The 18,223-nt window shown below is 36.2% G+C and overlaps 1 protein-coding gene across 1 annotated transcript in view; it reads left to right on the top strand.

Annotated features, from left to right (window-relative positions):
- LOC128220457 (sodium-dependent multivitamin transporter-like) overlaps nt 1-14,722 on the top strand; it is a 29,165-nt gene extending 14,443 nt beyond the window's left edge. The window contains exons 10-18 of the mRNA XM_052928864.1: nt 1,315-1,450; nt 2,426-2,514; nt 3,120-3,232; nt 3,619-3,689; nt 5,337-5,423; nt 7,778-8,037; nt 9,180-9,280; nt 11,843-11,970; nt 13,542-14,722. Coding sequence (XP_052784824.1) covers nt 1,315-1,450; nt 2,426-2,514; nt 3,120-3,232; nt 3,619-3,689; nt 5,337-5,423; nt 7,778-8,037; nt 9,180-9,280; nt 11,843-11,970; nt 13,542-13,946 — 1,390 coding nt within the window. The 3' untranslated portion in view covers nt 13,947-14,722. The remainder of the gene's footprint in view (nt 1-1,314; nt 1,451-2,425; nt 2,515-3,119; nt 3,233-3,618; nt 3,690-5,336; nt 5,424-7,777; nt 8,038-9,179; nt 9,281-11,842; nt 11,971-13,541) is intronic.
- The last annotated feature ends 3,501 nt before the right edge of the window (nt 14,723-18,223 follow it).

Raw genomic sequence — 18,223 nt, 5'->3', positions numbered from 1 at the left:
AATATCAGTTTGCAAAAGTGGCCTTGATCCTTACAAGGTATCCGGATTAAGTAACGCTATTTCATTATTATATTGTTGAGTGTACTATATATAACAATATAGTGTCTGTAATCTCTCTTTTTTAAAACAATTTTTTTTGGGATGATAATACGGGCAGAATACCATCTGTCCATATATATTTTACATCTACCCAAATCTACCAGCAACCTCCCTTCTTCCCATGAATATATACTAGTCATCTGCCCAATTAATATTCGTTAACTTGCATCTGTTCCATTTCATTTATAAAAAATATTTTCTCAAAGAGCATTCTTGGACTCTGGTATCATCGTGGCTGAACATTTGATCAATGTGCGTTTTGATGACTTTTATTGGTATCAATATTAATACATACAAAACAAGCTGCGTATGACGAACTTTACGTGTCTTCTTTATGCAAAGCATTTCAGCTTTATGCAGGATCATGGTTATTATTCAGAACAATAAATTACATCAACTGTAAGTAATCGAATTATTTTAAGGGCCATAACTGACTTAACAGATCCGGTACAAATATTAAACGAAGGAGTAAGGCTACACTTGCCAACTGATATTCAATCAAAGTGATGGCGGCTGGTAAAGAGCTGTCAGGGTTGTGAAAAATTAGTTAGAACTTAGATGTGGTTAAGATAGAGGGCGCAAACGTTTCTCTTTTAGTACTTTGACATTTTCGTACGTATTTGTCACACTTGTGTGATGAATTCGTATGAAATATTCACATATGTGGCGAATTAATTTGTTTAAAAATAACGGTTCAACATAGGTCCGTCATTTATATCAAGCAGTCCGATTAGCTACATCGTTCTTACATCAAATTGAGACCAGTATTGAATACCGCGCTGGTCATTAATTCAAAATTTGTGAGTTTCTTGCTTGAGACACTTTCGAATATTGTTTAGCAGATCGTTTAAATTAACGCATGCTAGAATTAGAATACCACCTACACTCTTAGCCAATGGAAATGAAGAAAGGCATCCATTAAGTACTAGGCTTAACCATTAAAAATTTCAACATTCGCGGGTGTTTGAAGACCCGCCTACTGTCACTTATCAAATACAAATTCACTGCGTTAGATGTTGCGTTTACAATGTGTCACTCGATGAGGTTGTATTCTGAGTCAGTTAGATGACCAGAAGTTATATCTTAATAATTAAAAAACCGTTCGCTACGCTCGCTCCGCCCTTAATTATTAAGATCTTACTTCATGTCATTTAACTATTACATAGACTCGTTCATGTTGTTGAAAAATACTCAAGATATATATTTTCCTTGCAGAGTGTTGATGTTGGTTGCTCCAGGATTCTTCCTGTCCTTGACATTGGCAGGGATAGAAGGAATAATCGCGTACGCCTATTATGACGTCATCGGATGTGACCCATTGAAATCCAAACAAATCACCAATCCTAATCAAGTAAAAAGCCATATCACTCGTTGAAGATAGGTCTGTTAGTGTTAAGCACTCTACAGTTATTCAGTGTGTATATACCACGTGATAAATTCCGTCAGAAAGCTACGCCGGAAAGCAATATTATGCTTCGAATAAATACTTTAAACAAAGATAACTTCACTATTTCTTCACTATTTTAAATGAAACATAGCGCAGTCTACGCCCCCTCGGAGCCCCGCCTTCGGTCTTTTACCAGAGTTTGATTGAGAGTTTAGTTTCTTAAAACACTTCGACAAACCTGTTTCCAAAATAATGTTTTGACAGTGCTCCGTCAGACGGCCGTATTGTGAAAAGGTTTGTCGAAGTGTTTTAAGAAACTAAACTCTCAATCAAACTCTGGTAAAAGACCGAAGGCGGGGCTCTTTAAGAGGCATAGACTGCCCTTTGTTTCATTTAAAATGGTGTAGTAAAAGAAAAGTTATCTTTGTTTTGAGTCCTCATTTTAAGCAAAATGTTGCCTTCCGACATAGCATATATGACGTATTTATCAGCAATATTTATGGCATTTTAATAAATGCCCGTTTTTCATTCAAACGGTGTTTGTTTTCCTTCAATCCATACTAGTTCGACTTCCCTGTACATAACATAACTTTGACCTTGGACAATTACATAAATGACGTATTTATCACGTGGTATACACACACTGTTATTGGTTTCTCCGATTCAACTAAATGGTTCGTCACAAGATCACAATATGTTAGAAATATAATATTTGGATTCTGGCAGATATGCATTGGTATTAAAAAAATGCCCTTTCAGTGTTTATATTAATGGGTAGAGATTTATTACTCTATTAATAGACACTAACATAACAGTTTTATCTTGAATCGAATACAGCCAATAGTGCTCTATTTCAACGAAAAAGTGGAAATATTTTATAAGCAGCAGCCGAGAATGATTATGCAATTGGACTAGCCTGTTATATCTTGTTCGTTTTAGATCGTCCCGTACATGGTGATGGACATCTTCCAGGGCTTCAAAGGAATGCCGGGCCTCTTCATGGCCTCACTGTTCAGTGCCTCTCTCAGGTTAATTGTATACTCGTTTTGTTATTAATCATTGTTAGTGTGTCTTTTGTAATATGATTTTTATATAGCTCGGGTTAAGTGCATACTCTGTGGCTGCTTATTTCCAAGTCCTTCGGTATCAATGATGTCATGATGATTTGTAAAACTATAACACCGTGTCGGTGTTAAAGTTGCTGTCAGTGCTAAGGGACAGTGCGATAAGAAGCATATTCCAATATGTATACGATAAATTTTATTAATTAATTAAAATGAATGCGTCCCGAGTGTATTTCACTTTTCGAGTGGATTTCACGTGAAATTCACGTGGATTCCTGTATCACCCTGCACCGATGCCAGTGTCACACTTTTCACTTTGCTGTCAATGGACGGTTTCAATCAAGGCCATTCTAAATTCCTCACGTTCAGTGTTACTGTTCAAAGTACAAATATAAAACGAAAACCAGTGAAGTGTGGGCGCGGCCACTTATCTTTGTTCCAATGATGTATTTTCATTGTTTCGAAGACATAACCAACTTGATAGCCTTCGCATAATAAATACAATATTATATTGTATACAGTATCATAGTAATTAATATTTTAATTGGAATCGGATAATACTCTTTCAGCACACTGTCATCTGGACTGAGCAGTTTGTCAGCTTTATTCTGGACCGACTTAGTCAAGCCACACACCAAACCTATGTCTGAATTCAAGGCCACAGTAATCTCCAAACTTTCTGGTAACATATTAATTGGTATCGTTTAATACTAGCACATTATAAAGTTTATTGGACTTTATCATTCAAGGATGATCACACTTATATAGTTTATTGGACTTTATCGTTCAAGGATGATCACACTTACATGTATATAGTTTATTGGACTTTATCATTTAAGAATGATCACACTTATTATTTTATTTAAAACAAACAACGTCAAAACGAGTAGCGGTGTCTCTTTGTCAAATAGAAAATATTAATTTAACGAATTTTCTTTAGAATAATTCATTCATTTTTCATATTCTGTTGTGTAATATTTTCAGAAAGCAAACTTGTGATCCATAACTCGGACGCATTTTGCGCGTCTGAATTGAGACTTGATTCAAACTGTATTTAATTTATTGCAGTGGTGGCGTTCGGTGGACTGGCTGTATTTGTGGCGTTTATGATTGCTCTCGTCGGTGGAACATTGGTTCAGGTAACACAACTTATATTGCACGATAGAAGTAATTGAAGACAAAATTATTGCACGATAGAAAGAATTTTACATAAAAAATATTGCACGATAGAAGGCATTTTACACTTAAGAAATTCACTTTCGGGGGCTGACTGGCCAGTCCTTATAATGTCATATGGCCCGAAGTGGTGTGTTATATTTCTTATATTATACCGAACGCTTTTTTACCACTTTATAATTTTAAAGTGTCTTTGATGTGCTTTATTGAACAAATCTATAATGTTAACTTGCGAACAAAAAAATGTCGTTGTGCAAATTACAAGCAGCACTCACCGGTTTTATGGCGTCAGCGGTTCATATTGTATGACGTCAGCGGTCCATTTTCATATTTTTGGGGCGAGGTCGGGACAGGCCAAAACATGATATGGACAGCTGACGTCATAAAAACTGGATTTTTGTTAAAATACATTGATATACGGACCGATCAACTTTATATACAGAAGAAGGGGCACATTTATTATATATATTGCACGATAGAAGGTATTTACATCAAAACTATTGCACGATAGAAGGAATTTTACATAAAAAAATTTGATCGATAGATGGCATTTTACGCTGAAATATATTGCACGATAAAAGGAATTTTACATAAAGGTTTATTGCACGATAGAAGGAATTTTACATTAAAAAATTGCACGATAGGAGGAGTTGTACACAAAAAATATTGCACGATAGAAGGCATTTTTACAAAAATATTTTGCACGATAGAATGCGTTTACACGGAAAATATTGCTCCAAGGAAAGCATCTTTCACAAAATAATATTGCACGTGGAATGCATAAGTGGACTGTATGACGTGATCATACAGTCGAGCCTCGCTGGCGAAATTACCTCAAGCCTCTGGAAATTCGAGTCAATCGGGAATGATTACATTTAGTATCAAAACAATCGGTCCTTTGTTCGAGGGAAATCGAGCCAAGCGAGTTCGAGCCAACGTAGTTCGACTTAACTTATACTATATTTAGATGTGAAATTAAAAATACTAGTAAATATATATTTATATATAAGAATTTTAGATAGTTGTGGATTTTGTCATGTATGTAGTGTCCGTGATCCTTAACTATTTTACAATATTTCATGGTCAGAAACGTTTTTTTTTCGAATATTTCTTTCTGTATTGAATTCTGTCTCACATCGAACTTTTCAAACGACACAAAAACAATAATACTAGGGCACCAGCATAATAATATAAGATTGCTGACAAAAAATCAGATCGTGGATTTTCATATTTCCGTTCGAAAATTAATGTTTTATGGCTTAAACCGTTACTAACGGTTTTAGAAAAATGCATAAAACATCAATTTTTGAATGGAAACATAAAAATCTGCGATCTAATTTTTTGTCAGCAGTTTTATATAACTGGTTTCCATGGATTTTTGCAAAAAATGGCTCGTTACAAGACAAAAAAATAAAAAGTTGTCAAAACGTTCAATCTGTGAGAATGCAGCTTTAAAACATGAACACATAATCAACGGTATTTTTTTTTAAAAAATGCTTAAAATAATAATTACTAAAAAATTGTACCCCGCCCCCATTTAAAAAGATATTTAATAAAGATCTAGAAATTGTTTTAGATTGGCCTTCAATAGATGTTTACATTTTTTTCAGATCGCAGGAAGTATATTATCGGCGTTTGGAGGCCCACTCACCGGTCTTTTTATGCTTGGTATCTTCTGTCCTTGGGCAAACGCAAAGGTAAGTTAGGATAGAATTTTAGCCAGGGTTTAAAAAGGACAGGGTGCTGAAGAAAAAGTACAGGGTGTTGAAAAAAAAGGAACAGGGTGTTGAAGAAATTGGACAAGGTGTTGAAGAAAAAAGACAGGGTGTTTAAGAAAAAGGAAAAAGAACTGTTGAAGAAAAAGGACAGGGTGTAAACTGTTGAAGAAAAAGAACTGTTGAAGAAAAAGGACAGGGTGTTAACTGTTGAAGAAAAAGAACTGTTGAAGAAAAAGGACAGGGTGTTAACTGTTGAAGAAAAAGAACTGTTGAAGAAAAAGGACAGGGTGTTAACTGTTGAAGAAAAAGAAATATTGAAGAAAAAGGACAGGGTGTTAACTGTTGAAGAAAAAGAACTGTTGAAGAAAAGGTACAGGGTGTACACTGTTGAAGAAAAAGAACTGTTGAAGAAAAAGGACAGGGTGTTAACTGTTGAAGAAAAAGGACAGGGTGTAAACTGTTGAAGAAAAAGAAATGTTGAAGAAAAAGGACAGGGTGTAAACTGTTGAAGAAAAAGAACTGTTGAAGAAAAAGGACAGGGTGTTAACTGTTGAAGAAAGAGAAATGTTGAAGAAAAGGACAGGGTGTTAACTGTTGAAGAAAAAGAAATGTTGAAGAAAAAGGACAGGGTGTAAACTGTTGAAGAAAAGGAAATGTTGAAGAAAAAGGACAGGGTGTTAACTGTTGAAGAAAAAGAACTGTTGAAGAAAAAGGACAGGCTGTTAACTGTTGAAGAAAAAGAACTGTTGAAGAAAAAGGACAGGGTGTTAACTGTTGAAGAAAAAGAACTGTTGAAGAAAAAGGACAGGGTGTTAACTGTTGAAGAAAAAGAAATGTTGAAGAAAAAGGACAGCGTGTAAACTGTTGAAGAAAAAGAACTGTTGAAGAAAAAGGACAGGGTGTTAACTGTTGAAGAAAGAGAAATGTTGAAGAAAAGGACAGGGTGTTAACTGTTGAAGAAAAAGAAATGTTGAAGAAAAAGGACAGGGTGTTAACTGTTGAAGAAAAAGAACTGTTGAAGAAAAAAGACAGGGTGTTAACTGTCGAAGAAAAAGAACTGTTGAAGAAAAAGGACAGGGTGTTAACTGTTGAAGAAAAAGAAATGTTGAAGAAAAAGGACAGGGTGTTAACTGTTGAAGAAAAGGGACAGGGTGTTAACTGTTGAAGAAAAAGGACAGTGTGTTAACTGTTGAAGAAAAAGGACAGGGTGTTAACTGTTGAAGAAAAAGGACGGGGTGTTAACTGTTGAAGAAAAGGGACAGTGTGCTAATGGTAAAAGGGGCACAAAGAACTTAAAAAATAATGAATTTGGCAGAAAGTGTTAGAAATTGTGTTTTAATTGGAGTAATATTAGGTTTCAACTGCCAGATATGTAAAGTGTGTGTGTAATTATAACCTTATTATAAGTTTAAACAAAACACAAGAAATATTGGACATTCTCGAGCATTAAATTCTATGAAGACAGATAGGCGCCCGTGCTGGTCTCCGTGAGGGCAGAGGGTGCTACGGAAAATGACGGGGTACAACACCCTTTAGTTAAAACCCTAAAGAACTTCTACACGTTACACATCGTATTTTGGTTCAAACTTTAAAATCAATGGCTGGTAATTTAAATAAAATGTTAGAGACCGTTTTGAAATTTGTAAAATCGTGAATTCATAAATTTAACATCATGAAATTGTGACTAAGTGAAGTCAAATAGAAAAATCGTAAATATGTGAAATCGTGAATTTTTAAAGTTAAAGTGTGATATCGATTATTCATAAAGTTATACGTTACATCGTGAATTCTTGAAAATAAATCGTGAATTCTGGATATCTAAATTCGTGTATATTGAAAGGTCCCCATACGGTTTTCGTGTACTTTGTGACTAAGGCTGTAGGCCGCACCATACTGATGTTTCGTTGAAAAAAAAAATGCATTATAAGTAAACGCTCTTACATTTTACCAACATATAAAAAATGAAAAAAATTATCCTATTATCGACTGAGGCCAAGATAAATATATCGTTACCGTTATCAGAAGCGTTAATTACGTTGCTTATAATAGCAGTCTATTCGTTTGAGCAAGTGAAATAGTTGTTTAATATTTCCAAATTTTATTTTTTATTAAAAACATGACGAAGCCAAACGATACACATAAATACAACTATGATTACTTCTATGTTAATATAGCTTATTTGTTCTAAATAATAAATTACGAAATAGGAAAATTGGTTTCACCTTCGATGAAATGATAAATGCTTTTTAAAAGCTCTCCTCCGCTCCAATTTTTTTAGGCCCTAAACTGTTGAACAAATACTTAAATTAGTGTGGCCTTATGATCAATTTCAGGGAGCTATTGGTGGGACGGTGTTATCAATGGGGATCACGTTCTTCCTCTGTATCGGCCAGATGACGACCAAAGGGTCTATAAAGAACACCAAACTACCGTCTGCTCCCATTGACCAATGTCCCGCAGCGAATGTGGCGTCAATGATAATGAATGTGACGTCAAGTTATTTAAACACGACGTCAGACTATGAAAACGTTACGTCTACGTCATTCATGACTCCTGATACGACTGCATTTGTAGCAAGCGGATACCCGGAACCGTAAGTGGTTTGTTAATTGTATATTTGAAGGGTAACAATTTAAGTTTTAGATAGACACGATAGATGGAAAAACAACAACTTTCATTTGAATGCATTATTATATCTAACCCTTTTGATTTGAATGATAAAAACAAAGAAAAAAATAAATATTTTGTGTACAGTTAATAGGAAATATATATATTCATAAATAGGGTTTTCAATATATAGCTACGTATATATTCCTCAGAAAAAAAAAAACGCAAAAATATCACAAGTATTTTCATCGTGTTTTTTTTTTAATTCTTTCTATCGACCTATATAATACGACTGCTATGCAACAGTTCGTTAGGTCACAGATACTTGAATGTATGATGCAGATCCCAACAGTTGCCCCTGGCTTACTTTTAAAAGTTGCCTGTGGCCTCATCTAGAAAAATCAGTCTTGATCCTAGAAATGAAAAAAATACATGCATCATACATTCAAGTCTCTGTGCGTTAGGTAGGAGGATCTCTCTTATTTGAGGTTAGCATTTGCTAAAGTGAACCCAGCGCCACACACACAGTAGCACGTAACGTTAAGTGAGAGCGCTCCTTGCTCCTTGACATGGCATTAAAGGTTTTTTAAACATGATTTTTATTTTCAGCCTTAAAGATATAGCAACATATAAGAATAATACCTAGCATAGCTTAAAGCTGCACTCTCACAGATTTACCGTTTTTATCACTTTTTTTATTTTTTGTTTTGGAATGAGCAATTTTTTTGCGTAAATATCTGCAAACCAGTGATAAACATTCTCATTCATCAGACGTTTGATAATGATAAATCGAACAGTACGCATAGCATCATGTTCACTCTGGTGAACAAGAATGGTGATAAAAGATTGCTGACAAAAGATCAGGTCACAGATTTTCATATTTCCGTTCGAAAATTAATGTTTTATGGCTAAAAGCGTTACTAACAGTTTAACAAACAAAAAATGCATAAAACATCATTTGTTTAACTTAAATATTAAAATCTACGATCTATTTTTGTCAGAAGTCTTATATGACTGGTTTACATGCATTTTCGGACAAATTGGCTCGTTCCAATACAAACAATTAAAAATGTCAAAACGTTCAATCTGTGAGAGTGCAGCTTTTAACGACCGACAGTTTATTTCCAGGACGGGTTTTAGCCGCATTTTCATGATATCGTACCAGTGGTTCGGCGCCATCGGAATAATGCAGGTCATCATCTATGGAACAATTATCTCCCTTTGCACAGGTAGGGACTTCCCGACCATATACCGTATATACCACGTGTTAAATTACGTCATATATGCTACGCTGGAAGACAATATTTTGCTTTGAATGACGACTTTGAACAAGGGCAACCTTACTTTTTATTATTTTAAATGAAACATAGCGCAGTCTACGCCGCTTACAGAGCCCCGCCTTCCGAGACTTTTACCAGAGTTAGATTGAGAGTTAAGTTTCCTTGAGAAGAAAAAGAAAAGTTATCTTTATATTAAGTCTTCATTTTAAGCAAAATGTTGCCCTTCAACGTAGCATATATGACGTAAATTATCACGTGGTATACGCACACTGACTATTGTAAACGGAATTGCGGTTCGTTTAGACTTGCATGCATAAAGAGCTTTATTTGTCTCACAATCGGAACACCTCGGTCATCTCCGCAATACGAAGAGACTCGGGTATATGCCAATGCATTAGTAAAAGTAGTTTGTAAAATTTATAATAATTTTAATATTTATTATTTAACGCGTTTCTTGATATAATTTAGTTAAAATTGATTCCCAGTGAAGTGTTTTATTGCATAAAAAGTTTAGATTCCTAAGAGTAAAGTTCTTGCGCTGAATTGCTAAATTCAAATTACTACGCGATCAACTTGAAGCGTAGTAAATGTTGGAATTCTGACATTGTTAACACTCCATATACATCAGCAGTTTGTTAAATGGCCGAGGTTTTCAGACTGAGTTATCCCATAAGTATATGTATTTGTACGTTTAGGAACCCTCCTATTTCTAGTCTTCCGAAAACAATTCTATTTATACTCATGATATAAAACAAACCCGTTGATTCATTTGTATTTTTAAGTATATTTTGAAAAATGAATCGAAGTAATCGGTTGCACAGCCTTTTTCTCAAGCTGATATTAGTTTGAATCGCAAAAAGCGCATATACAGTGTGTGTATACCACGTGATAAATCACGTCACCTATGCTGCGTCGGAATGCAACACTTAGCTTAAAATGAAGACTTTAAACTGTAAGCGGCGTAGACTACGCTATGTTTCATTTAATTCGAAGCAAAATGTTGCCTTCCGACGTAGCATTGATGACGTCATTTATCACGTGGTAAACAGACACTGATATACACGTAAACAACTTATACAAAGAGTGTCTTGAAACGTCTCTATTTAGATATTATGATGAAATCTAGTAAATAAAAAACAGCTTAAGAGACACAGTCAAGGATAAGGGCCCTTATGGCACTAACGTGTACACGCAACAGTTTTTCGAAAAATATTTTTAATCACGATAATAACAACACATCCATTGTAAAAGTGTATTTTGAAAAAAGTTTTGAAATAGCCGGTTGCATGGCCCTTTTTCAAATTAATCTTTATTTGAATTGCAAAAACATAACGGTAGCAAAAATGATGCTGTTGCCCCCAAATAACATTGCGTTAAATTTAATTGGCTCTTATATAGGCATGATGTTAGATATTAGAGAGCCTGCGAAATGCTATTTGTGCGTGTACATGTGCACTACGTTTTGAGTGTTACGTCATCCAAGTATGTGTACAGTGAGTTTAAAGTGTCTAGCCCGTATCGAGGATATATATAACAAGTAAAATCTACGTCACACAAAGTATAGTACCCGATGTAAAGCAAGTGTTCATGTATCATATTTATTCATCGCTACTAAGGGAATTATTGAATACATGCACAAAAAAGCTTTTTGTTAGTGTCAATTAGCCTACAAATACAATGCGAAGTTCGTAAACGGGACGTGTGTTTCCGGTCATGTGACCAATGCTGGAAAAAACCATCGTACATACTCCATGTAATAACGCGCCACTTCTTATTTCGTTTATTGTATGGTTAATGAAAAATATATTATGCCATTACAATAAAGCGCAATCAAATATATATGTTAGCAAGACTTTTAATCAAAATTTAAAATAAATACATGTAATCGTAAAAAAACGCTATTTTTAGTTATTTAAAATTACTGCGCTCTATGACGTCAGTAAACAACGTCGCAAGCGCTTTTTGGTGTAATTGTACAAAAGTTCGTTTTCTACGTCATTTTTTCCACAAATGGATAAATTTAGATATGCAAGAAAATATATCAATCATATTTTTCCGGTCTGGATAGAAAAATCCGACACTCGGGCACGCTGCGTGGCCGGTAACTCGGCAAGCGTCGTTACCGACTTACGCACGTGCCCTCGGGTCGGATTTTTTCATCCGTACCAGAAACACATGATAGATACTTATATTCTTGTATACCGGACGTGTGTTTCCGGTCATGTGACCAGTGCTCAAAAAACCTTATAGCCCCATGTAAGATGAGTCACGCACAATAACGCGCTACTTCTTAATTCTTTTATGGTTTGGTTTACGAAAAGTACCTTTACTATTCCATTTTCATGAAGCTCAATCAAATATTTAAGCTTTCGTTAGTTTCAATTTGCGTTCATATACAATGCGTGATTCATAAACGACGTTTATCACATGATATACGAAGAGGAATTAAAGTATTTTTATAGTCTTCGAGGTTTACCATTATATCAATATATCAACGACTCGTGGTTGCAGGCTACAAAAAGCCCGGCGAGGTGAAGAAGAAGTTCCTCATCCCTTTCTATGATAGCCTCTTCCCCTTCCTGCCAGAGTGTATCCGAAAACCGCTACGGTGTGGGTATGAGTACCCGGATGATGACGAGGTAGGACTTGACTCTTTTCAGAGAAATTGGTTTATATAGGGGATTATTGTTTGTTTCTGTGTAAGATTGTAATATATTGAACCGATTTAGCACCGAAATTAATATTCACTTTTGGTTTTCACGAGGTGAAATATATTGCTATCTTACACTGATTTTTATCTGTTTAGGCCTTGAAACAGTGAAAATATCAATTGTATTTCAATGATAAATCTCTATAAACTACCGGAAAGCATATAATAAATACAAAATAATTGTACACAAGTAATGCATATCACATAACCATAAATATGCAGCGCAAATGTCTTCACCTTAATTATAAAAAACTCAATCTCAAACTTTTCCCTTTCTGTTACTGAGATTGTACACGAACGGGAGATATATTTTTTTCTCTCCCACGAAAAATTTACGAAAAAGCAACAACATGCAGGGGCGTACCTAGGCATACAACAGTAAGCCCAGGCGTACAAATGAATTAAGGTTTCTGCGAAATGGCCAGTAAAAAGACCCACGTCAGGGGATATCGGTCCCGCTCAAACCCCATATATCATATTGCGACCAGAATAAAGAAATACATTTACACTTTTAACCACGCTTACGTGAACGGGCGTACTTTTAAAAATGCTTCAGGTACGCCCCTGACATGAACTTGAATGCGGAGGTATTAAATTTAAATTCTATGTACTGGTTGAGAAGCAGTTTCCGACAGTAATTATTATATAATCGTAGAGTCTAACCTCGTTGGCTCGAACTCTCAATGACCGACAAAACTACCTCGAGCCTCGGGATATTCGAGCTAAGCGGGAATGCTTCAATTCAGTACCGAGTTCGAGCCAATGGGGTTTGATTGTATGTTTAAGTAAAAGTTTGATTTCATGAAGTAAAATGTTACTGATTAAGAATGGGAGGAGTTAACGTAGGAAACGAGCCATTCTTAATCATTTAGATTTTACTTCAGGTCAAGTAAATGATTTAAAATACAACCCTATTGGCTGCCACAATGTCAACACAGGGAATGTGTTTCTGATGAGTGGCAGTATGTGGACCTTTAAACAACTGCGAAAGTTAAAATTGAACTGAAGTTGAAACGATTAAGTGTAGTACTTAAAGATGCACTCTTTCTCGCAAATAAGATTTGCCGCAAATAATAATATAGTTTTAATATTCCTAAATGGATGAATAAATGTCAAAAACAATGGTTCTTATGAAGGATACCGAGTTTAATTTGAAAGAAATGAGTATAAAACACGGTTTTCTACCTATATAATGAGACTAAAGTAGACCACAGTAAATCTTTTAGCATTCACAAATCATTTAATATTTTTGCTCTTTCTGCTATTTAATACGCGGTTAAAATCGTGTTATCAGTAATTAATATTTTTCATAAATGCTTTATTAAGTTAGTAGTTAAAGGTTTATTAGTCAAAAACGATGTTTGTTATACATGTGTATGCATTGATTTTGAATAAGAGTGTCACTTTTATGATTGCTTAAGCATATCTGCAATTTCATTTGCTGAAAATGTATAATAAGTTGTATTCTAATGACATGTTTCACGGCATATCTTTTGACAGGAGGACGATAAGAAAAGTACAACAGATTACCAGATGTTGGACGGAATAAAACCTTTCCTTCACGAAGCAATTGATATAAACTACCCAGTAAACATACAGCAGAAAGCAAATGGCACAAGCGCTCTCAACAGCTCAAAAACAAACGTCAACGGTGACGTCAAATACGGAAATGACGTAATCAATACTACGAAAGCGGAAGTGACGACAAGCAATGCCGTCAATATCGCCAAATCTGTTGATAACATATCTGCGTCCGTTCGACTTCCGGTCAGGGATATTGAAATGAACATTATGCGAGCGGACAGCCAAAGAGGGAGCGCGGGTTTTGTAACCGTTGAAAACTCAGATCAGTTGATGCCCTTGCAACTCAGAGCCAAGAGTCTGGAATTTGATATAGAAAAGTAGAGAGCACATTAGGGATATTATTTATTTGAGGCTAGTTCAAATACAGTCAAAAAATCGCTATGTCGAAGTCGTTTGGACTTCTAGAAATACCTCGAGATAACGAACATTCGATATAACCGAAACACAAAACATATCTATTTAAACCAAAAATAAGCAATACAGATTCGACATAGCCGGAACATCGCGATTACAGAGTTTGACATAACCGAAACATCGTGGTCGGCATAGTAAGTTTCAACTGTATGGAAACCCATTGACATTGAAACGGCAAAACATATCCTGGTAATAACATTTCTGGAAATATGTTTCCTTTCGTGGCATAAACGAACTGCTTTTAAGATTTAATTTAAACTGTTGCAATTTGTTATCTTACTTGTTTAATGTTATCTTAATTGTAAACAGATTTTGAAGTGTATTCTTTTATTGTAACTGTTTATTAAGTAATTTAAAGCTGCATTCTCACAGACTGATAATTTTGACATGTTTTTAAGTTTTGTCTCGGGATCAGCTTATTTTGGTATCAATGCCTTAAATTCAGTCATATAAGATAACCCACTATAGAACTCATCTCAATTGTTTAGAAAACTGCCGAAAATGGACTTTTCTGCAAGCGTAGTAAGGCGTATAGCTATAAAACATCAATTTTCGAACGTAAATATGAAACACTGCGATCTGATCTTTTGTCAGCAGTTTTGAATCACTAGTTTCAAGATATTAACACAAAGGTTGGCTCATTTCTAGACCAAAACAAAGTTGTCAAACGGTGAGAGTGCAGATTTAAACTGCATAGGTAAATAAATCAACATGAACCAAATATGTCTTGCTCATGATTGGACAGTACTCGACACCAACTCGTCACCGTATTGAAACAGAAGAAAAAACCTGAGTTTCGACACCACTTAATTTCGTTTCGAGAATTATCTTTACGAATACACGGCCTCTAAACGCCAGCTCCACCACTTCACGGTGGTGCAAAGAAAAAGAGCTGTCGACACTTCCGTGGTGGAACTGTGCCCTATGTTCTTTTGTATTCATTCCAAAAGCGTCAAGTTTTTATATTACTTCAAGCGCAAAACATACTTGATAGCGTCACCGCGACTCGACAGCGCCACCACTAGAGCAACAGCGCCACCACTTTTATAAAAATGTGCATGTTTTTCTTTTTAAGAAGTGCTTATCAGTTTTGTTGTGTTCCGGCATAGGTACTATACATAGCCTGGAAAATGGGCCGTGTTTTTACCTTTCAGGTGGTTCCGGCGCAGTGCCGGGTGGATGCAGTGGTTTTGTCTTCGCTTTAAATACTAGTATAGCGGGGAATGGGCCTTACCTAGGGTCCCTGGGGTGCGGGGATATAACCATCTATTCGTCCCCGCAGGGCAGGGATTTTAGCCGGGGTTGGCTGGACCGAAAGTCAAAGTCCCCGCTATTCCCCGAACCTTAGGGCGGGGGGGGGGGGCGTGGTTACAATTGACTGGTGAATTAACTTCGCTGTTTTCTTGAAAAATAAACGGTGCGAAACTTTGAGTGAGTGAATTTACTTAGGAGTTACGCGACGTAACTTTTTATTGTTTACACCAATTTGGTTTGGACTGAATTTAAAGGAAAAGCTATTGCATAGAAACCAAGGTGACAGGGAAACTGATAAGCTATGGCTACAGCATGATGAAGTCCGGCCTGGCTGTGAAGGGGGGTGCTAGGAACACACAGCTGGATGGATTAACTGCAGATCAGGCATTCGTCGCCTCAGCTATTAAAATACTGTGACAACTCCCTCAGACAGAAGGAAGAGGGTAAATATCCCATTAATGCATCTATTTTGGGGGGAAATAATTGTTATCAATGCCTTGAGATGCCCAACCAGAAGGCTAAGGGGGTACAGTAATGGTAAGCATTCTATGCGTCTGGGCAATCTTGGCTGGAGCATAAATTGAAATGCGTTTTAGATTCTGAGTTCAAACTTCACAATATGTGACCAGTCACGGGATTTTTTGCCCGAAACCACTTTCTTGGCGAAAATGAGATATAAGTAATTTCTGACAGTCCTATTCTTTAGGATAAAAGAACTGAAGAAAAAATTTAAAAATTCCTATTTTTAACGAAATTATGACAAAAACTAGAAGGGCATATGTTTAAGAAATGTTTAAACGGCCCACCTTCCTGTCAGCAACGAGCACGTATAACCATACTGGTCTGTGGACGTAAAAAGTTCCTATGCACATGCCCGGCGTGTAAAGAAAGAATGTTACGATCATAGTAATCCCCGCGACGTCCACTCACAGACTCTACGGCACTATAAGAACGTCAAGCGTGAATTCCGGCGCACACAGCGACAACACCGTGATATGTATGAACATAAAGTGTTTGCTGACCTTGATAAAGCCCCTGAATTGGATCATAGCACATTTTAAAAAGTATTGCGAGCAAGAAGTCGCAAAAACTTTAAAATATGTAATTGTATTTCCGCTGAGGAACTGTGTTACAAACAGAAGAGGTCGCTGAGGGATTCAAACACCATTTCTCGACAATATTCGATGCGAAGACATCGGCTGATTAGGTAGATACAAGGCTACAATACGATTCGAATGACTATTTGCAAGAAGATACGTATGCCACGAACATTATTACTAAATTAGTTACATTCACGGAGATGAAAAATGTTATAAAAAAGCCTTGCAAGAAGAAAACCCCAAGTTAGATAAAGGTGATAATTGAACTCGTAATTAATGCAGGCACTGGGTTCACTTCGGGATTGACCTTAAGCTTACTATTTAAATGCATTTTCGCGAAGGAGCGGGTCCCGTTACCATGGCAATCGAGTGTTCTCATCCCCGTCTACAAGGAAAAGGGCATGGATAACTCAGACCCCGCTAGTTATCGGCCAGTTTCTTTGATACCATGTATGTTTCTGTAAAATATTTGAAAAGGTTATCCTATATAAACTAAACACATTCACAAAACTAAAGAAAATGGACTTCTCTTGCCAATGTGGATTTCAGAAAAATTCAAGTTGCATAACAACGTCCTTAAACCTTTAAAGCTGCACTCTCACAGACTGGCCATTTTAACAACATTTTTATTTTTTGTCTTGGAAAGAGGCATTTTTTGCGTAAATATCTGCAAACCAATAATATAAGATTGCTGACAAAAGTCACATCGTAGATTTTCATATTTCCATTCGAAAATCAATGTTTTATGGCTTAAGCCGTTACCAATTAACGGTTTAAGAAAAAATGCATAAAATATCCAGTTTTGAACTTAAATATAAATATCTGCGATCTTATTTTTGTCAGCAGTCTTCTATAACTGGTTTCCATGCATTTTCGCGAAAAATGGCTCGTTCCAAGACAAAAAACGTTCAATCTGTGAGAGTTAAGCTTTGATTAAGAGACTGTTCTGTACAATATCGAATGTGGCAGCGACGTCTACGGGACGTGTCTAGATAAATGCGCCGCCTTTGATACCGTGCGACACGGCTCCATAAAGCTGAAGCTTGAATGTCATGGCGTCAAGGGTAAGCCCCATCGCCTGCTTCACCAACCTGCGTTGCGTCATCAGATATAGCGGCCATACGTCTAACGCCTTCGAAATTGTGCCTGGGGTCCGGCAGGATGGGTCTTGTCTACGTTTTTGTATCTAGTCTACGTCGACGAGTTACTCCATACTCATTATACCTGTTAAAGCCGTTAAAAACCCTACATTCGCAGACGACATTTCCTTATTAGCAAAATCCCCCAACAGTCTGCAGATCCAAGTTTTGACATCGTATATACAGATATATGTAGATACTGTCGTCGATGGAATATCGAAGTTAACGTAACAAAATTGTCAACCATTAGATTTTCAAAACGTCATGATCCCCCTCGATAAGTGTCGTCTATGGCAAAGCTTTTTTCTAATGCACATTCTGCAAATTATCTTGGTATACTTCAACAGATTTTGAAAATAGGCGAACAAGCAAGCGGACGAATTCAAAAAGCTCGAAACTCACTTTTTTCAATTATTTAGTTTGTTTAAAAAGGTTGATCTACCAACATTTCTGCATAGATATGAACTATGGAATGGCATGTCTACATAAATCCGATGAAAATAAAAAAGAGAAACAGAGGCAGGCAGGTACCTAAATCGATCAGAAAGCATCCTCAGCACCCAGTGTATTAAACACTGGGTGCCGAGGATGTCAGAAAGCGACGATAAATGGAAAATGTAGGAAAGATGTTGGCGTCAATGGTCTATTCAGGCATTTATTTGAATAAATGGAAAGCATTGGTAGTACGCAT

This window comes from Mya arenaria, chromosome 15 (assembly GCF_026914265.1).
Source record: "Mya arenaria isolate MELC-2E11 chromosome 15, ASM2691426v1".
NCBI lineage: Eukaryota > Metazoa > Mollusca > Bivalvia > Myida > Myidae > Mya > Mya arenaria.
This window is presented reverse-complemented; position numbering and strand designations above follow the sequence as displayed.